This window comes from Copadichromis virginalis, linkage group LG4, assembly GCF_057382275.1.
Source record: "Copadichromis virginalis isolate Kocher_CV1m ecotype Utaka linkage group LG4, C_Virginalis_male_GT1.1, whole genome shotgun sequence".
Lineage (NCBI taxonomy): Eukaryota > Metazoa > Chordata > Actinopteri > Cichliformes > Cichlidae > Copadichromis > Copadichromis virginalis.
Window position 1 is genome coordinate 13,876,362 of NC_140621.1, and position 26,259 is coordinate 13,902,620.

The following is a 26,259-nucleotide window of genomic DNA, read 5'->3' on the forward strand; positions in this document are numbered from 1 at the left end:
GTCATTTTTTTGACAACAAAATGAAGCTAGCGTAAAATGACTAAAACTGCAGTTTGTTGAACTGAAAGATGAGCCCAAACATGTACAAAACAAGTTTATAGCTCAATTTAGATAAAAGGTTTTGGTCTGCATTTTCTTTCTTCATAACTGACTCATTGGGCCTCAAAGTTATAGCTTATTAAATACTGAGGTGAGAGCTAACTATGTTGCTAGCCGTCTGCGAGGCTTCACTTCAGCTAACTGTAGCCGCTGTTTGAGTTGTCTTTTTGTCCTTTATAATGCAATTTTTAAATGCTTTTTTGCATTTACTTGTATGTCACTTAGTGCTTATTATCAGGAACCTGTGCCAAAAACATTCAGGCTATGCATATTGCTAACCAAGCTATTGCTAACTGATAACCAGCCAACTGTCTGACCAGTCTCCAGGCTCCAAAGGGCCAAAATGGTGATGGCCATAAAATGAAAGGTCAAAGTGACATTATAGCAAGTAGTCTATGGTTTAGTAATTTTTAGTAATTTCATGTGCTGATATGCTAAATTAAGATGCTAAACATGATGAAAAGAAATGGTACCCGCTTAGTATTTGGAGGAAACACGATCATTTAAGCATGTAGCACTGGGCTTAACTGCCTTGAATTAATGAAAGGGAATAAAAACACATACAAAGAAGTTTCAAGCACATTAGCTTCTTATACCCATATGAAAATAGCATTATGTGGCAAAGTTATCACAAACATTCTCTTTTTTTCACCAGATCAGGTAAGAAAACACATTTTTTTTTAAAAGTAACAGTTGTCAGATGGTATAAGGAACATACATACAAGCCTTTTTTCAATAACTTAAAATGTTCTGACTCTAAATTATCAGACACAAAATAGCATCAGTGTGTTTCTACATGCTGTTATTAAGGGAAACAGAAAGGTCATAAAAACAACAACATTTGTAAAGTTTATCTTAGTTTTCTTGTTTTAATAGCTAACCCTTGAGTTACTGGTTTTCACTCTTTTAGTTGCCTGTAAATGAAATCAAATATAATGTGTTGTAGGCTCCCTACAGAAATACACTCTGGGGTTAGGACTTTAAAATGAATGTGACTGCTTGCACCAAAACATATCTGGTGGGGGAGAGACATTTCTGTATGAAAGGAAAAAAACTCAAATAAAGAATATAGATGTGAGCAGAAACACATACTGAACCACACAGGCATACAAAACAAACATGCACGCACTATTTGACACTGAAGCTGAACAGGATACTGGGGTAAACTGACAGGATTAGTTTTTTTATGTTCTGTCCCTTTGTTTAATAAACCTCACAGTTATTATGACACAATGAATCTTTTTTTTCAGACTCTATCTCAGCCACATGTTGTTTGCAGTATTTTTTATAGAGAGTAGTAACAGTAGCAACAAATAAATAAGAAACACAGCACACAGTCAGGTCACAAGCCAATTCTTGTTTCACCCGTGACAATACTTTGAGACAAGGAAACCTCATTAATGCAAAACTATATTTTTTCTATACCCATATAAGTGTAATTCCAGTGTTTGCAATGAGTTACATAAAATTAAATACGGTTTGAGAGAGACCATCATTTTTAATGAGCTAATAATTGATATCACACATGGAAATTCTTCTGCTCCTGCAGTGTGTTGACGATATAATAATCTCTGTTATTATATTATCCAATTAGAAAAACAGCTAAGTTAGGCTTTTTTTGGTTAATTTTTACACCAGATATACTCCTTATTCTAATCTGACTGTGGTTATCAAACAATCCAGGCTTTCAGCAACAAACTCCTTATACACTTGGTTCTGTCAACATTTAAGTGCAGTTTCTGTCTGCTGATATCAAGACAAGGTTCCAAGGAAACTTTTGAAATTGCACTATTTTATACAGTTCTACAGCAATGCAGTTTCATTTCCCCACAGGCACAGTGCTTGCACACAGTTCATCAGTCTTTGGGTGCCACTTGTTGCTTCATACCATCAACTGTCAAAGAAGCAAGCATTCTCTGGAGAAGGTCCACCTTTTCTTTACACTCCATTTTCTTGTTTCCCCCTCCTCTGTTACTCCCAGTATAGGTAGAGGTTCACCAGACAGTCATTAGTAGTGTTACTGAGATCTCACAGGACGAGCAGGTTACTGACAAATGAATAAATACTTGTACAAAGGGAGTCCATTTGGGTCTTCTCTGGGTTATCCACAAAATGCACCATGTTCTCTTTGTGTCCCTGTGGTAGAAATACAGGAAGATGGGATTACAATAAGAAACATAAAGCAGAATTATAATTGTTTTTTGTTTTGTTTTGTTTTATATATTCTATGAACTAACCTGGGTTTCTTTTAGTTCTACATCAGCATTGCTCTCATGGCTGCTTTACTAATCCGTCTGCGATTCTTCCTCATCCTTTTTGTTTTTTGTGGTCGAGTTGGGAGTCTGGGGGCCGTAGGAGCCAATGGCTTTTTTGTGGTAGTTGTCGATGTTGTTGTCTCTGTAAGATGGAAAACAAAGAGTGTAAGAGAAAATTACAAAAGCTGTGCATAACATTGGCTTGAACAGGCTTCAGTCGAACTCAGCAGATCAGCTGATGTCAGTGCCAGCTCACTTTGATTGTTTACTCAGTTGCTGGCAATCTGTAGGCTGCTTTGCAACCCAACTTCATCCGAGCTTTTCCTTTACATGCTGTGTCTTACTTAAAAAGCAATCAGCCTTTTGCTTTAAATGTATGCACAGGGAGGGGGCCTCATGCTTTCCACATGTGTGCATGAACTATGGGACAGTCCCACAACTGAACCATAACATAAATATGAATTACTGCAAATGGAAATATCTTTTTTGACTGAAGTGGTCCTGACTCTACATACAATCTTGTGATAAAATATACTCTTAAGTAATTTAAACACACTGTTTTAGTTAATTGAACAATTTACTTAATTCTGCACTGTTTAAAAAAACGTTTAATAATCTCTGTTACCTGGTTTCTGAGTTGTTTGGTGACTGGGATGATGTTTACCATGTAGGTGCCGACTGACTGTCTCCTTTTCTTTCTGCCTTTCTTCCTCTCCTCGCTTCATCTGCTGCTGTCTCAGTATTTCCTTTTCTTCGTCCAACTTTTTATGGAGAAGCAGAAGTTCTTTTCTCTCCTCCTCCAGTTTGGCTTCCGCAATCTGTAATATCCTCTCCTCCCCTGGAGTCTCGTTTTCTCTTTGTCGCGCCAGCTCACGGGGTTCCGGGTTCGGTTCTTTGGTAGGTCGGAACCTGCCCCTAACTGTGTCAGTGACGGTTTCCTCGGTAGGGCTGAAATTTGTTTCAGGAGTAACATGCTGAGAGAATCCACTTGTGTGAATCTTTGGGTATTTGCCTTTGTCTTCTTGCCACAATGGGCTGTGTGTTTGTGTCTCTTTGTTCTCCTCGTTAACTTTGATGTGCAACCCGTTCCTACCTTCTACCAACTTGTTCTTCACCTTAGTTCCAGCTGTATCCACTGAGGAGGCAGTTTTGTTGGCATCTGAGACCACACCATCCTTCCTCTCCACATTCTCAGTTTCTTTAGCCTCAACCAGCTTGCTGATGTTATGAGCCCAGTGTGGAGCAAAGAGAACGGCTTCTCCAGAACGAGAAGTGCCCTCCCCAGCAAGACTGTATCCTTCTCCGGGCTGAGTGAAGGTGTCTCCTCTGGGGCTCCATTGCTGCTTCAGGAGATCCTCCAGGTGGGCCCTCTGGTTCTGTTTGAGCTCATCCAACTGATGAAGCTCATCCTTGGAATGCACCTTAACCTTGTCAGAAAAAAAGAAACAAAATTCATTTTACTTTTATTTTATCTACAGCTATACATGCACTGCAGTGCACAGGCTACAACACAGTCATGCTTGGAAATAAAAATTCTATTGCTTTGCACTGTTATGACAAAGAGGCAAAAGTAAGTGTTAATTCTGAAAAATAATGATAGTAAGCAGAGTTTCTGTCCACCTGTTCGTGTGCATGACCTTGGCTATGCGTCTGGTTTCGATGCAGGTAGCCGTGCTGCCTGCGAGAGGATTTCTTCTTGTGTGGTGGAGGACGAGGAGCAGTCTGACATCTGCACTCCACGTGATCCACAACTGACACCACTGCTTTAGCATAAGTGGGTTTCTTGTTGATGTACTCGACCTTCATAACCTACGGAGTTTGAGAATAAGATGGGAGGAACAGGAAACAATTCTGAGAACAGCACTAACGGATGTGCGTGTGTATACATGTATGTGTATATAGCTCTGTGTGATGTTATTTACCTGCAAGTATCTTTTGTGTGTGACAACAGGAACACACTGCAAGCTTTTAGTGTTGCAGCAGCCAGAGCAGCGCTGCACCTCAACACAGGGTGGCCATAGCAGGAAGTTAGCATTGCTCCGGTCCAACATTGCCCTTGTGACCTCAACCACTTCTGTTCGAACTTTACACAGAGCCTGCTGGGCCGGCTGGGCATCTGAGCCATGAGACACAAGTGAACATGAGTATTAGGGCAGAAGTGGTGTTAAATTAGTATTTCAAACATCCATCCAGCACTAAATTCATTTTTTCTTTTTTTCCAGCTTGCTCATTCATCCACTCTAGTAAGACTACCTTGTTTTCATGTCTGTTTATGCGATAGTAAAACACAAGCTCCTGTCTGATCACCTGTCAGTACTGAGTATTAGCACTTCAGCAGCTTGTAGACCTGAAGCACGAAGCTTCAAAGAAGAAAATATGCTAGAGCTTCTTCTCATCAAAAGGCAAAGATTAGCATAGGCCCATTAGTGTCTCTCAGTCAACCAGACGGTTAGTGATTAATGACAAGTAACTCAGATATCTGCTTTATCATAATAATGAAAAAAAAAAACACTTAATGGGAAGGGTTTTAACCGTATCATTGAAACCATACTTGTCACATTAATCACTTCACAGGAAACTTGACTGAACACTCAAGGAAGGGACTCCTCTACTAATGAGGATTGAGTACTGTTACATTCACGAGGAAAATCTGCATGGCGGCACTAAAACCTTCTATTCATCTTGTATGAATATGAACAGAGTAACATTTATCCACACTAGGAAGAATTTCTGTGAAGATCTGAAGAGCCACATACAGATAATAAGTCTTTTTGTCATAACCTCTTGAGAACTGAGGAGAAAATTATCTACCAGTGTAACTTTTTTGTGATTTTCTGCCTCTTTGGAGCTAAAGAGGACACCCAAACACGTGAGGCATGATTGAAGAGGCCAAGATGTCCTCTATTAAGCACATTAGGACTTAGTAGGGTAGCTCAAATAAGTCAAAAGATAAAGACCAAAGGCAAATGTCAATTACAGAGGCTGGGTTTCAGGCATTCACAATACATTCACATCTCAAATACAAAAAAATATCTTCTAAAATATATTGATGGGAATAAAAAGGAAGTTTGGCTGAAGTTTTGTGGGGGGGTTAAGGGCTCACCAAGGCTCCTTGGTAGTCTGTGACCTCCATTGGCTGCAGAAGTCTCGTCTTCCTCATCTGAAACAGAAACAAAAAACATCATTTGACTTATGTCCCAGACAAATCATGAGCATTTCATTTTTTTTGCATGGGGCGTCATATATATAATCCAAGGGCTTTTAGCGCCCTCTGTATGTGGAGAGATAAAACACGAGCTTGTGTCAAAAGAGCGGGGAGGAGGATGGGGGCATAGCCGATGTCACATTTGAGTCACAAAATAAGAGACCCAGTCCGAGGGCAACCAGTTGTTACACTTTTATAAATCTAATAAATCTTCTGTGTGTTTCTGTCGTCATGTACACCGATGTATGTTTTATTACAGGTGTGGTTCCTTATTTCAATTAGTGTAAAAAAATGCAATAATTACCACTTATTACTGTATTTCTGTTGTAATAGGAAATATGTGTTTTTTTCTTAATTGCGCAACATTTTGTTCTTTATTTTGAAAGTGCAACATAACCTCAGCTTTCTCAAACCAACTTTAATCTGTGCTAATGTGTTAAGAAAACCACTTCTCATTGTGACAACAACAATGTAAGAGTAGCATTTTTTTACTTTAATGTCAATACATGTTTAGGGAAGAGCTACAGATATTTTAAAAAGGGCTTTGGGTTGCACTGGATGACTGGGGTTTGTGAACAGAATAAAAAAATGTTTTAGGGGAGCTTAATCTGGTTGTGTGAAAATGGTATTCAATTTACGACGTCACTAAGGCTGGAGTAAAATTGCAGACAGCAACTTGGACTCTGGCTTCAAAGCATGTATCAGTAATAATATTAGAAAGCTCTGGTCTTTACCTACGGAGTCAGAGAACAGCAGCATCTGAAGGTCCTCTATTGAGGAGATGGGGCTGTTTCTAACCAGCTCCACCAGGGCTGCAGGCAGAGCGTCCTCCTGAAACACAGATATATAAGAGACCTTAAGATGCACTGTTCTGGATAGTTTGTGAGATTAAAAAAAAACACAGAAGAAGACGACATTGAGACATATCATCACCGGCACACCTGGCTACTGATGAGATTTTTCCACATCTGTAACATCTGATCTGGGGAAACTGTTGCCAAAGTTACCAAAGCAAAAATCCAAACACCAGATTGAGAACATGGATGTGCTATCACTCAAAATCTACAGTTATGTGAAACAGAGATCATTATGCACAATAAATTAAAAATACAGCTGAACCTTTGACCCCTACAATGAGGGCATCTGGTTACTCTGTTTAGCTGCTTGCATGCTGGCATGGTTTGAGAGACACATATTAGCACAGTTCTCAGTGATTGCCTTCATCCTATGATAAAACATCATAAATTTCAGGGTGCCCACTTTCCCCACCCATCACAGTCACCGAATGATTTGATATTTATGAAGACATCCTTGGACATTCGCAGTCTCCAATTTGCAGCTCACTTGAACACCTAGAATTTAGAGCAACATGTTATATGGGGTTTCCTCCCCCATCACCAAAACACCAAATGAGGGGAAAATGGTCTTCGATCCCTGCAGTAGACGTAGAACCACTGAAGTTGTTTGGTGGTACACATAGTCGCTCCTATGTGATTAAACTGATGCATGTATAAACTGTATTCATGTATAAAATCTCAAAAACATTGACTGGGCTTTTAAACACTTCTCTGCTACATTATTACTCTTACTGTGTACTCATAGAAAGGTAATTCACCACACAGTTCAATGTTATGACCAGGACACAGAAACAGGAATATGGAGCTGTTTTTTTCTAGGAAAACGGTGGATCTGGGCAAATATTTCTATAGTATTAAACCATAAAACCAAAAACAGTCCCACATTGTGAGTCCATGAATTTAACCCCTCTAGTCATTAATGGGTAAGAGACAGCTAAGGAGGGGGGGGGGAGAATTAACCAAAGCGGACACACAATGGTCACTAAGAGCACGGTGAATGACTATTGGCGTTGTGTCTTCTCATCTGCTAACATTTAGGGGTCAAAGGAGCAAGGAAGGAGTCAGGAAGTGGGGGAAGGAGTGATACAGAGAGGATGAGAGAAGGGAGGCGCATCTGAAAAAAAGGAGGAATAATAGATGAATTAAAGCTGGGCTGAAACGGACGAGGATCAGCCGTGGGTCGAGGCACTTCCTTGCATTGATTTCAGCGCTGTAAATGTGGTTCACTTGCTTTGGAGTCTCACGCTAGAATGGAACCGATGAAAATGACCAAAAGAGCAAATGCGTCGGGCATTAAGTGAACCATGTTCAGTTCAGTAAATGTTACACAAAGCCATCTGGAAATAAACTTTAGTTTTAATACTGATTAATTTAAGGTCTGAAGAAAATAATGAATCCCAGCGGGATGCAGGTTTTAGAAAAAGGAAACGGCCATTCATGCACGAGTATTCTCACCCTGCCCATACTGTTTGCCACTGACATTCCCCCATTGTTGCTCAGATTTTCAGACAGTCAAATAATACAGCAGGGAAATGCCTGCTGTATTACACTCGCATCTCTGCTGCGGAGCTGCCGATGCCCCTGAGGAGTCGTCATGATTATTTCCTCCTTTTGCCAATGGAGCAAAGCTGCCTGCTTGGCTAATTGTGTCTGATGTTAATTATAGGACGTGTGCTTTTGTTCACGGTGGTGCCTGCTGTCATGACAATTTGTGTCTAAGCAGGAAATATTAAATAAACATTTCAGTTCTGATAAACAAAGCAGATGTAAACAGATGCAAACTGGACTGGCAGACTATGTAAACACACTCTGATAATGATTAATGAGCACCTATGGCATGAAGGTGAATTATCAAGGTTAAGAAAAGCGTTTTTTATAGGTGCATTTCATATTTCCTGCAGGCAGAAGCATAAAAATAATAATAATATAGAGCTGAATGTCATTTTAATACCTACAGCAGCACCTTATTCATTCTGAAAAAGGATAAAAAGCTAACGTTTCTTAAAGAAAAGATTAAACTATCTCAAAATCCAGCTGTAGCTAGTCTGCAGTAGTTAGCCTGTTTGGAATAATTAGCTTCTGCTGACAAAGCATTTGTTTTTGACAGCTGCTAATCTACAACACAAAAGACCACTCCTGCCAAACTGTGTGTTATACCTGAACTATTCAGGTATGTTTTCTCCCTTTTTTCTGCTAATTATGGCAGGAAAAAAACACAAGACTTGACATACTGCAGTATTTATCACCTGAAGAAACTCCCCATCCCCTGGAGAACTCATGGACACATTGAAGAATGCCAGGTACAGGCAGCGGCTGCAGTGGGCAGAGGACGAGAGGGAACATCTAATTGTACATAATTAGAGGGTCGAGTTTGCTGCCGGCGAAGCAGCAGCAGCAGCTATAGCACATGTGTGAGGTTTCACATGTAGTCCCTGAAAGTATGCTGACACATGCTCAATATGGGCATGTGCCAGAAACTGTGAGTTTAATTAATTCCACTGTCATAATTGGCATCAGCACTTGGAAAGGGGCCTGATACAATTTAGCTAAAACTAAATTCCGTTCTGGTGGTCCTTGGCTAGGTGCATATGATCATTACAGCTTTATACGTGACAACCACTTTATATACCAGCAGATTTTTTTCTGGTGAAGTTCTTTTAACAAAGACCATAATTGAACATACAGTCTCTATTATTTCCCCAGCTGCCGTGCCATAAACTTTAAAATCACACGTGGGGAATTTCCAGGTTGTATACCTTCAAAGCCTTTTGTGACTTTCTCCTTCAAAAATACTGTCAAAGTCTTCTTTTACATGTGGTGCCTGCAGAGGCAGTGAAATGGAAAGACAGCTTGACGACAGGAAAGTCAACCGTCATCTTTAAATATACATTTAAAATGTACTTTTATGTGAGGCAGTGATAATGATGGAAGATTACTTATATGAACACGAGTGGATGAAAGAAGGAAAATGAAGCAATAAAACGAATGTTTAAAGATTCAGGGGCTTTACACGATAAAGATATACTGCAGTTCAGCATTTGCAAAGCTATTGTGTTTGTAACTTATTTTCTTTTTACAGACATGTGCATAAGTTCTTTGAAAAGAGAGTCCTGACAGGAGAAAGTATACCTCTCCCATATGGGCTTCTTTCATTGGCTCCCTGTTAAATCCTTCTTACCACATACAATGTCTTGAATAACCAGGCCCCATCTTGTCTTTAAGACCACATAGTACTGTATTACTCTAATACAGCACTTCACTCTCACACTGTGGGCTTAATTGTGGTTCCTAGAGTGTTTAAAAGTAAAATGGGAGGCAAAGCCTTCAGCTTTCAGGCCCCTCTTCTGTGTAACCAGCTCCCAGTTTGGATTCAAGAGACAGACACTCTCTTTATCAAAAACTTTCCCTTTTGACAAAGCACATATTTAGGGGTGGATCAGGTGACCCCGAATCCTCCCTTAGTTACGCTGCAATAGGTTTAGGCTGCCAGGGGCTTCCCAGTGATGGGCCGAGCGTTTCTTCTTTGCTCACCTTTTTAACCTAACCTCTATGTGTTTATACAGCCCTCTGCATTAAATCATTAGTTAATATTAATCTCTGGCTCTCTTCCACAGTGTGTCTTTTGTCCCGTCTTCCTCCCCTCACCCCCAATCTGTCACGGCAGATGCCCCCCCTCCCCTTATTTGGTTACACTGGAGGTTTCTTCTTGTTAAAAGGGAGTTTTTCCTTCTCATTGTCGCCAAGTGCCTGTTCACAGGTAGTTGTCTGATTGCTGGGGGCTTCTCTTTATTATAGTGGGGTCTTAAAACTTTACAATATAAAGCTCCTTGAGTAGACTATTATTATGATTTGGCGATATGCAAGTAAAACTGAATTGAAATTGAATAAGTTATTCTGGGAACAAACTATACCAACACATCAGTTCTATGGCAGAAAACTAACTCAATCAGTTATGCCTTTTTCCTTGCTTTTGTAAAAACATTGTTTAAGCTTTCACTTCCCACGATTGACTTGTTAACTATTTGTGCTTTAACCCCATTGACATGACATGAATTGCCTGGGTCAGAAACACAGATGAAATCTGCATAGAAGCAGAAGACTGATAAAATCAGACTTCATATCAGCGAAGGAAAAGTGGACAGGATTTGTTCTAAAATGAACATAATATTGTTGTCTAGGTCAAGTGAGTCTTGACCTAGATGAGACCCGTGGTTAAGTTTAGTCTTCCTGCTTGACTTCACCAGATTTTATCCATCTTTTCTGCCTTTATATATTCACTGTTGTTGGCTGATTTTCACCTGTTTCTAAAACACTGTTTTGGCAGAGAACATGGTGCAAGAGAAAAGAAGGTGTTGATTAAAAAAGGAAGCAACATATAATCATAAAAACAAAAGTCACACAAAAAAGTACAGAAACAACAAATGTGGTCTCTGTAGGATGGTGTTAATGTATGTTTGAATGCACCGGCTGCCTTTAATATCTGGAACAGCAGCATCTGTAAATGCATCACTTCACCACGTGGTGAAGCATCCAGCTGTAAATGAGCCTATCATGGCAGCGCCCGTTTCCTTGCACATCACCCACAGAGGTTGACCCCTGCATGTGTCTGCCCCTGGGCATCCATTCATAACGCCAGTTAATGGGGAGGAATAACAGTTATCTTCTGTATGAAGAGAAGCAGTAAGAGAAAGACTGAGTCTGAAGTTGGAGGTTTTTTGTTTGGCTGTTTTTTTAAAGGCGGACATGAGCTTAAAAAATAATGACACAGTTTTAACAGCATGTGCATTGTAGTTGGAGTGATATGCTTACTCAAAATTAAAAAAAAAAAAACAGACTACAAGAGTCAGAGCCCAATGTTAGCCAGAAAATATACAGTAGGCTACCGCATATAGGCCCATTAATATATTTATATGCTTCGAGTATTATATACATTTAAACTACTATTCAAAAATAAATAAATAAATAAAGACTCCACAACACTGTTGTGTTTTATATCCTGCCGTAAACTTTTAGATAAACCTTGCGACTTCACTCGTTGGTACATTTGTTTTTATAGTGCTCTAATTTCAGAGGGACCACTAATCCCTCTTAAGTGTCCGAAGAGGTTTCTAGAACTTTGATTTGAACTCACCTCGGCCACGCCAAACCGCAGACACACCGCTAGTAACGCGAGCAGCAGCTGTACCCACGAGCTCATCTTGCTGCCCAGCCTCGAGCCTCTTCGACGGACCGGGCATTTATGGAAGCGCGAGAGAGCCTCTCTCCTCAGCACTGCGCGCGGGGGGACAGCGGCTCGCCCTGCGAGACTGCGCGCGCGTGCGAGCGTCCGTCCACACCGCGGTCCCACAGCAGAGTTGTTCCCAAAAGATGAAGAAGAATCCGCTCAGCTTGCACCAAACCTTTTTTCCCAAGTTCCCCTCGAAATATATAAAAAAAAATTGAGAGCGACAGTAAGCCTCCTACTTTTAGTTCACTCTTCAAAGTCCGGTTTAGTTCACTCAGTTAAGTTCACCTTGATGCGCTGAAGTGTCCGTTTTTGGCTGAAAGCTCAGATGAAAAGAATAAGACCATTTTAGCAAAAGAAATTTCCAAGCAATTAAAGTCTACACTTTAGAAAAATACTTTAAAAAAAAAAAATATCCAAGAGATTTAGAAAGGAAGCAAAGTCAAAATAATTCCAAGTGTGTCCCAAATTAATTTCTTTTTTTTAAAAAAAGCAATAAATTACAAATCCATTTGAATTTTCATTTCCCGACAGTCAAGAGTCTTTTCCTCTTTAACCGTAACGCGTCCCAAAAGTCCAGCTTAGAGGCAGAAATAACGTCGCAGGAAGATAGTTTGCGGTTCTCTTCTTCCAAGGAGTCTTATCAACAAGCAAACCGCTGTGTGGCTCGGTGCGTCTCAGCCCCTGGACCTGACTGATTACGCAGCCGTGTTGTTGGTGGTGGTGAAGGGGAGAGCAGATTTTCACGAGTGTGCGGTATCTCTGCTGCCCCCTGTCCGAAGAAAAGTCGATGCAAGCCAAATTTGTCCACTAACAGCTGCCTGGCAGCACCCACTCTGAGGAATATTTCCTCAGCCATGAATCATTTATGCAGATATTTGTAAGGCTGGGCCATTTTTCCTCCTTCCTCACATGAATCTTTACAACGCACCTTAAAACTTCATTAACTGTAGAAAGCAACCAAAGTAACTGAGTACATTTACTCAACAGCAGTGGTACACCACTTTAACTATTGTTTCCACAGTCCATGCTGTTACTATATTTAATCTAAAGCTATGTGCACACGTTCATTTTCATATTAACTTGTTTTGCGTATAATCACAATACAAAGTGTCTTGTGCATTATTATTATTATTATTATATAATATGAAGTGCATTATATAAAGTAAAAGTTACAGTCTGGTACTTCTAAACGGATGCATTAATAAGCTAATAATGTCCCACTAATGTCATGTGTGAGGAAAATATGAAGCCCTTGCTGTGATACTGCCCATCACTGTTCCTATTGCTATTTTTCTAAGAAATGTGTGATTTTTCAAAATGAGCCATCAGCAAATACCTATAATTATCCCCCCAAATTTTGCTTTTGGGCCTAGCAAAATATTATTAACATACGGACAGGTTCTGATCAGCTGTGTTCAGTTGGTTTATTGCATATCTTGACTGCTGTGTCTTAACAAACCTTGTAGTTGTAAGCTTCTTTCTATTGAATTTCGTCACATGAGCACCCTGTGAGGTCTAACTACTGTCGCACCTGTGTTAAAATTTTGTGTATAAGCTGGTATATTTCTCTCAGCTGTCCAGTTCAGTTCAGTTTTGGCAGGTTTTTTTTCTTGTCTGCCGGGTGCATCAGCATCTGATAGTTTCAAGGCTGGCATATTGTGTACATATGTGCATGCACTGCAGCCCCCTGCCACTTCAAGGCCCTTCCCACGGCTCTGATGGTAGAGATTATCATCAGAAGGTAGGCCCTGCCCACAGCATCCACTGCCTTGACTCCAACGCAACCTAGTGATTGAGACTAAAAACTTATAGGTGAGGATTTACTGAGGCCACAGATCATTGAAGCACAAGCATCATTTTCCAAACGATTTCCTGCGCAATCAAACTTCTTTTCGCAAGCAGAGGAGTCGCCTCCTTCTGTTCATTAAGGTTAAGACACTTTTGAAGTAGCATCACTTTTCAGTCCCAGATGCTACCTCAGTCTTTTATGTGCAGTCTATGATTTTGATGGACAGATAATAAACCCTGACATCTTTAATATTGTTATTCCTTTTCTTATTGTTGATGCTGTAGATATGGTTGTTGTTAATTTTAAGAGGACTAATATTTAACATTAGTTAACTGTGAAAAACTGAATGTTCCAATTATTCTTTAGCATCTGTGTAAAAAGAACAGTTATAGCTATAACGAGGTACAACACATAAGTATGGGATATCATGCCTTAAACCATTTGCTGTGCCTTAAACCATGTCAGCACCTATGCATAACCCATATTCCTAATTTAGTGTGTTGTATAACAGACCTTTTGTGCAGATGCTTTGTTAGAGAGGTCATGGGGATAGTTGCCATGCCAACTGACTCCTCTTATCATCAGCATCACCGCCACCAGCATCAGCGAGGTTTTCAGGAAATAAAAGGTGTTTCTAAATATCACAGGAGTTATTCTAAGATTTCTGACCTTTTGATGATCACTCGTGTTTAAAGGACATTTCTGAACAATGCCCGATTGGTGAGTTTGCAGGCCCAAAAATAGCATATCAGGTATAGATGACCTTTTTTAGACTTGTTATATTATTTGACAGAAGAAAAGAGCAAGTAAGTTTTTATATAATAGAAAACATGTCTAAAAGGGATAAGAACCCTTTTTTCTTTGACTGAAGCAATCGCTGTATCTATGAATGCCCCTTACAGTTAGCGAAGTCCTACAGGTCAGTCGTGGCCCTGTGAATAATAGGATGCCATTGTTTTTCAAACAAGAGTTGATGGAGGAAACAGCATGAGTTATGGAGCTATATTTACACTCGTTTCATATTCACACGTTTGGCCAAGGCTTCTGGCAGTACGAGGTAACAATTGTGACTTTGGATAGAAGTGCAACGCAACACTCAGGAAATTGCGGTGACGTAAAGGAAAATTATCAAACTACATGCAAAAAGTTACTGCATATAAAGACGTAAGACACTGACTGTGTACACATCTGCTCAAATGTATGTGGTTACTTTGAAAAGCTGCTTTTCCTCTAAAATAATAATTGATCAGTAATGTCCTAAATAGCGGAAACTAATTTAAATTACTTGTAATTTTTCATGGAATATCTACATATATATGCAAAAAGGCCCATTTCTGTCAGCCTAATAGTGCTTGTGTTCCAGTGCCACATTGTGCTACATCATGTAAGCTTATCATGCTAAAATTAGAAAATCATTAAAAAAAATCATTTTTCTAATCGTGTTATTTCAGGTGAAGAGGCAATAAATTTGGCTTGTTTAGTTTTTGTGATACGAGCTTTTCTCAAACTCACCAGGACCTTTTTGCTCTAAACACCCAAAGCAATTCCAGGAAGCTGTGGCAAAAAAAGAAAGACAAAAAAAAAAAGAATTACAATTTCATACAACAGTCTGTGCTCCCTTCGGACAGTGCAAACTGGCTCTTAGCAGAAAGAGAGAAGGCCCACAATTCCTGAGAAGTGGAAGGTGTGCAGTTCAGCTATAAAAGGCAAGTACATCAGAGTCCACTGATTCAAAAAACAGATGCCTCAGAGGTTCTCAGCTGGCAGGGAAAACACTGAAAAACACAAGACACTGGTTTGAGGGTTTCAGTGTCAGCAGTGAAGAGACGACTCCAAGACGCTGGTCTTCAAGTAGGGAAACAAAAGCAAAAAGTCCAGATTGGCCAACACACGGAAAAGATTATTATTGGTTAAAGAACAGAGACTGGAGAGAGAAAGAGTGGAAAAGGTATTATAGATAGATGCTGATGAGTCTTCATTGGTGCCATAATCTGTAAAACATGGGCTGATTTCAAACTTTGGGAATCATTTGTCTTTGGTGAATATAACAGAAGAAGTTTAAGTCTTTTAATGTGCTTTTCCGTTTCTGTTTGTTTTTGTGCTTCCTTTTTTTCAAGTATCAGCAATTATGCTAACACTTGACAACAAATTTTGAGTTCAGGTTGCTCCCAAAACATCAGTGTGTGCTGCTGTGTTTGATTTCTAAGGAGAAGGGGGGAAAGGAGGTGGAGACTGAGAGGGAAGAGGAGGATGAAGGTGGAGGTGGGTGGGGGGCAGGTTATTGACTAGAGGTAGGGATTTTCCCACCGGCAGCATGCATTCATATCTGTCCACTCCAGTCTCTCTCACTCACTCACACACACACACACACACACACACACACACACACACACACACACACACACACACACACACGTGACTACACCTCAACATAATCCCACCATCCATCCATCTCTAGACAGGAGGTGACTTAATAAGAAACTGTTTACACATCTGTATCAAAAGCCAACTGAGTGTAAGTGTTGATCCGTGATCTCTTACAGTTCAACACTTACACTTCGTGTGCATGCATGCAAACGCACTCTCTCATGTGCACGCGCAAACAGACGAAATGCATGCAAAGAGCATTCGAACATGTTAGAGCACCGTTGTGTGGCGCAGATCACACCACATCAAATATTGGCTCTTTCACACACACGCACGCTCTCGCACAGAAAAACACACACACACACGCTTAGTGTCTCTTAGCTGGACACCATTTTCGCCATGCACAGAGGACAGAGGGGCCTCTATGTTTAAGAATGGAGTGAGAAATGACAGAATTCGCTCAAATATTTAAGCGCTTTTGAGAAGATCCGGAGAAGGTCACATCCCCTGAACTAATCTCCTGTCGGACAATAGCGGCATTTGATTTCATGCGTTTTTCTGTCGTTAGCTCTGAGGCTTCAGCGGTTAATTTGACGCAGTAATCGCATAGCTGGACCCCCCCCCCCCCCCCCCACACACACACACACACACAAGTGTGCACACACACACACACTTCCCCTGGTCAGCTTTTCAAGATGAAAAACATGAGTCTTGTCTATTTGTGTTGTACAAAAGGACCCAGGGTTTGTGCGTGTGTGTGTGTGTGTGTGTGTGTGTGTGTGTGTGTGTGTGTGTGCTTTTGGCTGCTGTCAAATGCATCGGAGTCAAGGGGGGAGACAAGTGACCCTCAATTAGTCGTGGGGATAGACTCTCGCCAGCGCGTGTCTCTGAGATACTGCAGGATCATATAGACTGAATGGACTGATGGGAAGTCAAGTATGACCGCTCACCCCGGCTCTCAAGTTTCCCAAATCCCAGAAGTGGGAATGTGGCTAAAAGAGATTAAAAGATGGGAGAAGGCTAGATGAAATGAAGTCCATGGGATGGGTGTGTAAAGCAAAGACATAAGCACAAGAAAATCGTTCTTTTGTTTTTATTTTGCTATATTATCCTGAAAGGAATGCCCGAGTGTGGCTGTGACCAGTTTGGCAGAGGAGTGGCAGCTCAAAGGAGCTTCGTGTCTTAGCAAAGATCTGTCAGCAACAGCTAACGAATGGGCCTGAATGGGAGAGAGAGTGACTGACAGTGAAGAATTGCTGGAATGCACTTCACTGAAACAAGCATGGGGGAAAAAAAGATATAAAGAAAGACGAAATACACAGCGAGAAAGAGACACACTGAGATATGCAGAGTGGCAAAAGTAAGAAGTTTTTTTTAAATGGCTAATAAAAATGACTTCAGTCGGGATGCATGTTAAGAAAGGAGAAAGAGCTCAGACCTAAAGGCATGCTTTATCTTTAGGAGAAAAGACAAAGTTAGTCATTTTCTCTCTTCCAAAGGTTCAGAGTGCCTCTGGACCAGAGCCAACATCAATACTTCTGATGTTTGAAACCCTGCTGTTGCATGTGAGGACAAATTACAAGCATAGAATTCTCCGTCTGCAGCTGATATTCACTGTTTCAGTGACATCTTTGACTTTAATCACAAGCTGAGGTCAGGTTTAGGGTCCTTTTTGTCTTTTGACTCGACATGCCAAAAACATGATCAGAAAAGTCGTGCATTAATTTCCTCTCAAAACAAAACTCACTCAGACAGTATCAACAAGTAGGAGGTTTCAGACGTCTCTCCGTGTCAAACTGAGCCAAAATATTAGCATTAGTCAGGACATGTTGCCGGCTTGGCTGATCGGAACACAACCTACATTATGTCGTGTGATTTCACATCAGAACAAATGGTGTAAATTTTTTTCTGGTCCCCAGTGACGGGTTTGTAGGTAGAATTAATGAAATCGGTGTAGACAAACTGTCAGCGATCAAAAGAAACGCATTTTGTCAGTGTTAGCAGCTTCTTATTTATTATTTATAGAAATCGTTGCCAAAACGGGGCTTATTCACTGTGTCAAAAATCCCTTGAAAATGTTGTTTTATTTCCTTTGGCTAGCATTCTGCTGATGATGGCAGTCTGAAGATAGCAACAGATACAGTGAAGATGGACCACACCGTGCTGTGGAGTATAAACACCTCCATGAGGAATGCCTGGTTTTGTTCAGCTCCAAGAGGCTGTATACAGCAGCTTTCCTCTGCCAGGTCCTCCTCCCTATCCTGGTTCACAGGGGACACTACTGCAACAGCTGTAATGAAAACCATTGGGCCTGCTGTACTGTATTGTACTGTAAACTGCTCTATAATTAACATTGTGCACAAAAATGTACTGAGCTGTCTTTTTTTACTTAAAGCAGTACTGGAAATATGCAGTATCAGGGAAGCATTTAACCTCCATCTGAACCACATTACATCTTGTCAACAGTAAACCTCACCCAGAAACAAGACCACAATACTGCAGTGTAGGTAGCAGCAAACCAAAGGGCGTGTACAGTGTTGTTAAAAAGCAATCGTCACCTTTCTGACTTCTTAGTTTTTTGTCACACATACATTTTCAGGTCATCAAATAAACAACAGGCAATAAGAATGAGATAATAAATACACAGAATATACAGTATATACACAGTTTTAAAATTACATCGTTTTAAAATTAAAGTGACTTAGTGCAGTTAGCTTGTTAACGCGTTAGCGCCATGCAGCCCCCCACAGGGGGCAATCTGCGGTGACTCGCTAACGGAGATTTGCAGTTATGATTTTAACGTCATTTTAATGAGATTAACGCTGACAGCACTAGTATTAAGTAAAGGTTACCCACTACCAGACCCGTTGAATCAAGAAATCACTTAAATAGAACCTGTCTGACAGTGAGCAATGTACTATCTAAATAACCACAAAACTAATGACATCTCCACCTAGCTAAATTCTTTGTTCTATATTGCATTCAAACCTTGTTACCTGGCTAGCCTTTGTCACATCTTTTGGGTAGTCTATATCATACAAGCCAAAACATGAAGCTAGCTTATATATTTATAAGTTAGTGGGGGCTATTTTATTTTTTTTTACCAAAAGACCAGAAAAAAACAATGACCACTGATGGTGTAGTTAATATTACAAACATTCCACCCAACAGAGATATAAAGGGAGTAGAAAGGATGGGTGAAGGAAGACAGGTGTACTTGTATTGTGGTCTATAAATGTCTCTTTGAGCGCCACATTTTATTTCATATAACATGCTGAACCTCCTCCCACTGATTCCTGTTTACAAAGTTGCTTCCTGTTGATGTTCATGCTGAGTGTTTTACGCTCCATCATCTGTTCTCCTTTTCAGAAATTCATAGCTCCTGTGTGTGTGTGTGTGTGTGTGTGTGTGTGTGTGTGTGTGTGTGTGTGTGTGTGTGTGTATTTACTTGTATTGCTGACATTGTGGGGCCCCATAATCCCCAGAATGCACACCATAAAAGTTTGGAATAAAGATTTTGTCATAGATGCAGGTGTGTAGCAGTCACAGCTGTATTGCTGGTTTAAAAAAAGAAAAAAGGGCAGCAGAAACAAAAGTAAAATATCTAACTAAACAGTAGCCAGACACAATATAAACTGAGTAACTGGAAGGACAACAAACAGACAGAAACATCACCTACAAAGAGGGAGATCCAGATGATATACACACAAGGGATAATGAGGGAACAGGCTACAGGTGGGACACAGCTGACACTAATCCAGGCTAACGAGACCAGGGAAGCAAAACCTGATCCACACGAGGCAGGAGAATATCAAAGTAAAACTGGAATTAACACACACACAAACACAGACGCATGGGGCTGAAACTAGGACCGAGAGCAACGACATGAAGACATGACAGACCAAACAAAAGTGCTAAAGGAACCTAATAATGTCAAAGAAGCAACCATGAACAAGAAATACAGATAAACTCAGAAGCACTGAACGAATTCAAACTCAAACCTAATTGTAAATTTAAACTTAAAAAACTCATGAGTCCAAAATAACACTCAAACCGCTGGGTCAAAGACCTAGAAGACAGATTTTGTTTAAGGGTTAGTATGAGTATTTTCAAGTAAAGGTTAAGGTAAGGTCAGTATTATCTCAGTCAATATAAAATCATCAAGAGGCAAAGGCAGCAGTAGTTGTTGGGAAAACACACAGGTTGGAAAATAAAGAAACAAGTTCCACATCTGTCCTTCTCTGGTTAACCTTTTTTTACAATGCTAGCTGGTAACCTGTTCAATCTTATACATGGATAAATATAAAGCTGTATTTCTAATATTTCTTCTTTATCACAACACATGATAAAACACCTCCATTAAGTGAATAATTCACTTAGCATTATCTGCTATAAATCAGTGGGAGGTTCAAGGAGGGATAAGAGAATTCTTTTCACGATTTAAGCACTGAAAAGTTTGCATAGAGGTCTCATAATCAGTAAATCAGCAACAGTATAAGCACCTCAGTGCACTGTATGACTCACGGGTCTATTAAAGAGTAAGGTAAAAACTCTTAAGACACACTGGAAAAGATATGAAATACAAGGTCAGGTGGAGGCAAATCACTAATGTGATACACCCACACTTGACACCCTAGTAATTTGGTAGCGCTTCCCCTTTGTTGCTTTGCCATGCAGCTGCACACCGAAAGTTGAAAATCCTTAGAGTGCTATAAATTAGGCTATACAGATGTCAGGCTCTCTGCACATATTCTTGGAGGGCTTATTATAAAGAAAGAATGTGCACACCTGCATTCAAAGGCACGCGTATACTGTGCTGCATAAACATTAAATGCATTGGTGACGCAGCCACCAGCAGCACGTGCACACATATACATAAACTTGCATGCTTCAAACCCATGAATGCATCTGTTCCAGGCACTTTACAACAGTCATGCTCATGTTGCAGTCTGTCCCTCTGTCCCTGTATCTCACTACGAGCTAGGAGGTTTTCGCTGAGGACCCTGTAATCAAAGCGAACAATCAGGCAGGTCCAGACGGCACAGAATTAGTGCAGTGGGAGCACTCAGCAAATACCAAACCTCATCTGAAAATGTCCTAAATATCTCTCCAGTACCTGCTTATTACACTAAAGAATGAACCACTTAACAAATTTGGATAAGGGGACGACAGGGGGAGTGACGAGAAAGAATGAGCGAGCAGTGCTGATTATTCTTATTAAGTGGCTCAAGTTATACAAATAAAAAAAGAGAAATGGAGAAAAAAAAGTTATTTAGGGTGAATTGAGAGAATGAGAGTGGCAAGTACAACGAGGAATAATTTGTGATGGGGAGCGGTTCAGTGATCAGGGTGCAGGTAGGCACAGAGGAAAAGCAGGGGAGGAAGCTTGTTAAATAAAAAAGGCCTAATGGTTTAACAGGAGAGGAGAGGAAATGAGAGGAGTGGTGCTAAATGAGAGGGTGAGAGTGAGGCGTTAGTTGTTAAAGACCCAGAGAGAGTGGAAACGGGGAAATCCAGGCTTTACCTCCCAGAAGACAGGAGCGGAGGGGGTGGAGGGGGAGGGTGCAGGACAGGGAACTTGGCATGCAAGAAAATCCGCGAGTCACACTCAGCTGCAGATGAGGGTTGTTGAGGGCAAAAGTGTTTGGCGTCTGCCACAGCAGCAATTTCCATTCCCTCCTACTGCAGATACAATGAAAATTGTGTCTGAAAACAATGCCATCTGCAGAAGGAGAGTGGGAAGAAACTTTGGAGTGGCCCAGTTCATCTGCACGGTTGATAGGGAACTGTGTCAAGGATGTGATGTCTGGACAACAACAGCCGACCTGTCCCTCTGCATACAACCCCCCCTTTTTGTAGGAAGGACCAGACAGAGTGTGTACTTTGTGATAATCGCTCTATTTGTTGTTACTATTCCATTTTGTCTCGAGCTTCAAAGTCAAACACGGTTTGCCTCCTGCGACAAGCCTGTGTTTTCACAGAGATCTGTCTTGGTTTACACAGCCTTGTGTGCCTCAGAGCTTGTGTTTGCAACTGTCTCTTTTCTCCTGATCTCTTTTCCATTATTATAAATTAATATGATAGCTAAAAAAAAAAGAAGAACGAGAAAACGATGTATGCATAAAGCTGCCTTTTTATCATCTATTCGCTCAAATGTTGGGATAGCTAATAAAATGAGCATAATGCTGAATTAAAGAAGTTTTTAAAGAAGCATTTGAGGCCATAAAATCATACAAAGATCAGTTCCTGAAGTCATAGATCAAGTGAGCCCTGGGGCTCTTTAATCATAGACTAAGCACCTCTTTGTGGACTCAGAGAAAGCACCCCCTGTTGGTTATTAGAAAGAATGCAGGAGTCCATATTTAATAGTCTATGGTAGATGCCAGTGTCTGTGTGTTGAATATATGTGACTCATTATTGGCAAGAGAGAAATTAGCAGTTTTAAGGGATTTATTTAACCAGTGTTAGCCATAAATTTGTATTAATTTTGGAGGAAAAATATAAAGGTGAAGCTAAATCCTATGGTGAAGTGAACAGCAGTACTTCATGGAGTTCCTGTGGAGTATTTTTTGAACTGTGTGCAAGCTGAATGGACTGAGCAAGCTGTAACTCGTGCTCATACATTTTAAAGCAGTACAGTAACCTAGTTAAAGCTTTTTCCATGCAGTCTTTAGTTTCTAAGATTAGCGCAAAGTCTTTCTCACAGATACTTTCTCACACACTCCCAACTTGGAAATGGAGAACAATATAATAATATCCAAGAGCATTTATGAAAGCCACTTATTCTACTCAATCACAATGATGCTGCACTGACTTTGAAGCCGGAACTCTCTTTTTCCCGGCCTTCTTCCTGGACTCCATGTGGCTTAAACAGCAGCTGCTCTGCCTCTCTCACTCACTCTGTTTAATTTCCCTCGTCATCCTGCCTCTCCTCAGCCTCTTCTTCCTCTTCCCTCCTCTGGCTTTGTTTGTTCTCCCTCTGCTCCCAGGTGTTTTCCTGCACAGCTCCACGTTCCGCTGAGCAGAGAGCCGTTTAAGCCCCTCTTCCGCTCTGACTCAGGTACACTCATGCCGGTGGCTTCCCCCTGGCTTCAACACACAACATGCTGATCAATAAATGCAACTGTGGCGTGCTGCAGACAGGATCCCATATACACAATCAAATCTGTGCACGGGTATAAATCACACCCTCGCAAAAACCGACACAAACAGGAGATACACGTGAATGTGGACACACATAGTACGTCAAACGCTTGCGCACAAGCACATGCACGCATGCTGCCTTATTCCAGCTCTCTCTCACTCTTTTTCCCTAATCCAACAATAACACAACAAACCTTGCTTCCTCTGCGTGGAACAATAGTAGGATAGCTTTGATGGCCAGAGGTACTTTGTTGTAGATACTCTTATCAGGCCCAGCATCACCAGATCAGCTATAGATCTTGGCAGTCTGCACTATGAAACAGTTTTATCCTTAACCAGTGACAGGATGTTGTAATGTATGGACAGGATTCAACTGCGTTAACAAATAGCACCTTTAAAAAAATGCCTTATTGTTTTAGGTCTCCTAAATAATTGTTTGGGGGTTTTTTTAGCATGTGCCATTATGTGTAATATTATTAATACCCACGCATGAGCCAGTCATAGTAATCTTATAATAGTTTGCTGTTCTTTTTTACTTAATACCAAGTACCAACCACACGGATGAGGCTATAGTTTAAATATTATTTCGGTTAACCTTTGCTATCCGGTTGTTCAGTCTGACGTCACTAGCAGTGTCTGGGTCTAAACTCCGCTGCGGGTCCATATATCAAACGATCACTATGGCATTACTGAGAGTTGAAAAACTGTCTAAAGTCTTTCATCTTTAATAAAATGATCAGCGTTCTGCTCTACCAGGTGTAACAACTGAGTTTAACATCCAGGCATCCAAGAAAACGGAATTTATGACATTTAACGGAGTTAGAAGTTAGCAGGATGTTAGCTCGCTAGCTTCTATCTAAATACAATATAGCATGTCCCTGACTGCGGGGTTTTGGAAACAAATTAAAACGTACAGCTCTGTTATCACTTCCAACATAAATGAAGACAGAAAACTAAACAGCAGTGACGTTTGTAGGGTTACTGAACTTGGGCTAGCTGATATATAATGATGTGCTACGTGACTGCTAGCGACACAGCTATGTTAGCATAATATAAACAAGCTAACCTTTTTTCCACTCGATAAAAGTTACCGTGAGTGTTCTCGGTGGTCAGGAACAAATGTAATCGCATGGCAGGATGCTGTAAAAGGACCAAACTTCAGCCAGGAGAACAACTGAGATAATCCATCCACAATACGAGGTTAGTCATTCATATACTGCTGCATGGGCTGGGCTGTAGTTACATCCTAAGGTTTTAAAAACTGAGCTTAAATAAATGATTAGCGGTAATAAAAGCCGAGGGAGGTCAACAGGGATCACTGACTGTTTTAGGAGCTTTTTGAGATCAAATAGAAGAAAATACATAACATTAAACATGTTAACAACACAAAAGCCATATTAAACGCAGACTACTTTAGACCCGGAAGTAGGATTCGTCGCGTCATCACTGAACAACCGGATAGTCAAGATACAGTGACAGTATTGTGTATATCATTCAAAATAGCTTCATTAAAAAGAACTGAATTACTCTTTTTCTTGTGAGAGAGTTTGCTTGCAGAGGTAAATCTATAGAGAATAAGAATTTAGCTCTGCCCTTAAGCTAGCAGAGTGTTTTGGTGCCTTTTAGCTCATTGTTTTTCTTTTACAGTTCACAACCTTACTGGATTCACTCTAACACATCTCAATAGCCTTCTTTAGTCTTCAGGGAAATAAGCACAAAAAATATATTAATATACAACATATGCAGTGTAGGGTGTAACACTGTCCAAACTAACCCGTTACTGTAATCACATTACACTTTTCGGTAATGGAGTAATGTAACCTGTTAGTGGACCAAGTTCAGTAGTCATATTACAGTTTACATTTACATTACAGTTACAATTATGTTGTTATTTGCATCATTTAGTTTTCTGCATGATGGGCTGATAGAAGGAATGAAAAACATCAAACATGACTTTAACTTTCTTAATATTCCATTGTGCTACAATCAGCTGATTTTAATGCAGAGAGGAGGGAATTAGCATAATTGCACAAAAGAAGAAGAAAATGATGGGAAGGGACAAAAACAGCTGCACTATACCGTCAACATAACATTAATTCTTTGCAACCATTTGTACAGACAGCATGCTAACGCAAAGCTAGTGAAGAACCTATAATGATGTTAAAGCTGAGTGTATGCTGAGCCCAGCCCAGCAGCCAGAGCCTGATCTTCAGCAAGAAAACAAAGGCAGTGATGAGCGGTCGGTCTTCTGCTTCTGCCTGTTTCTAAAGTAGAATCATTGTGAGGATCATTTAAAGGTCTCTGTGCTGGTTTTCAACTTTGCATTTTGCTGTTGTTTTTGTGTTCATATGTAAATACTAAAAGGAAAAGTCATTTGTGTCCTCATTAGGAATGGGATTTATGTCAGCGTGAGGGACTCCAGCCTCAGGTTTACATTGCAAGATAGGAAATTTCAAGTCCTGATAGAGAGTAAAGCAAAATTAATGTAACAACTAATTACATATTGCTAATTAATAACACTGCTTATGCACTTCCTGCCACAAAGCCTAACCTGTTAGCATAGTGAACTATTTTAATCCAAAAACTCAAACCAGAACTAAAAATAAATATTAGCAAAAATCTGAATAAATATTCACTTCTGTCTCCTGGAAGCGTAATCAGGCAACAGCAGTGATATGTCAGCATATTCAGTTAATGATTATTAAAGTTAAATAATGTCAAGTAAATTCATTTTTCTTGTGCTCCAGTGACACTCAGACAGGCGTAACCCCGGGTGGAACCCGGTGTCCCAAGATTCGTTTGAACTCTTGATGACCTGTGTGTTACGTAGTTATATGACACTTAGTGGTGGATCAGTCCATCACTTCTTGCTAGATCCAAAAAACAGTGTGAACCTCAGGATGTATAGATGGATGTGCTGCAGCCTGGCACCCCTCCCATCACAGTTGAGGAGACCATTAAGTTACCACATGGTCCCACCTGCACGTTTTCTATTCTTCCTTCTCATTGCTGCTGTTCATGCACTCATCACTAAAGTTGATGCCACAGTACTGTTGGAGTGAAGGGGTTGGGAGGGGAGCTCAGCGTTTTTTCTTTCTTTTCAGTATTTGGCACACAGTGTCTGTGCTAGCTACAGTTATCTGCAGTTGCAGCAATGTGTGACAGCGTCACTCTCAGAGGCAGAGGACAGGGGAGATGGGAGATTTGCGCAGTACGTCAGATTTTATAAAACACAAATTCAAAGCATAAATGTAACGTTTTGGCTCATGTTAGAGTTTTTTAATGAGACGATGTGAGTGCCACTATAAGTCACCTCA

The 26,259-nt window shown here is 40.5% G+C and overlaps 1 protein-coding gene across 1 annotated transcript; it reads right to left on the reverse strand.

Moving 5' to 3' along the window:
- Positions 1-670: 670 nt before the first annotated feature.
- pdgfbb (platelet derived growth factor subunit Bb) lies at positions 671-12,381 on the reverse strand. The gene is made up of 8 exons (XM_085453691.1): positions 11,548-12,381; positions 6,294-6,390; positions 5,458-5,514; positions 4,277-4,470; positions 3,975-4,163; positions 2,980-3,781; positions 2,337-2,496; positions 671-2,235 (listed from the first exon to the last, which is right to left on the reverse strand). The coding sequence occupies exons 1-7, from the start codon at positions 11,611-11,613 to the stop codon at positions 2,354-2,356; spliced, it is 1,548 nt and encodes a 515-aa protein (XP_085309817.1). The 5' UTR covers positions 11,614-12,381; the 3' UTR covers positions 671-2,235; positions 2,337-2,353.
- Between the last annotated feature and the right edge of the window lie 13,878 nt (positions 12,382-26,259).

Bases quoted from the DNA above. Each gene is read 5' to 3' on its own strand.
- pdgfbb (XM_085453691.1), bottom strand. From the start codon at position 11,613: ATGAGCTCGTGGGTACAGCTGCTGCTCGCGTTACTAGCGGTGTGTCTG. The intron at 6,391-11,547 runs GTGAGTTCAAAT...TCTGTGTTTCAG, and splicing joins TGCGGTTTGGCGTGGCCGAG to GAGGACGCTCTGCCTGCAGC. The intron at 5,515-6,293 runs GTAAAGACCAGA...TTTCTGTTTCAG, and splicing joins GCTGTTCTCTGACTCCGTAG to ATGAGGAAGACGAGACTTCT.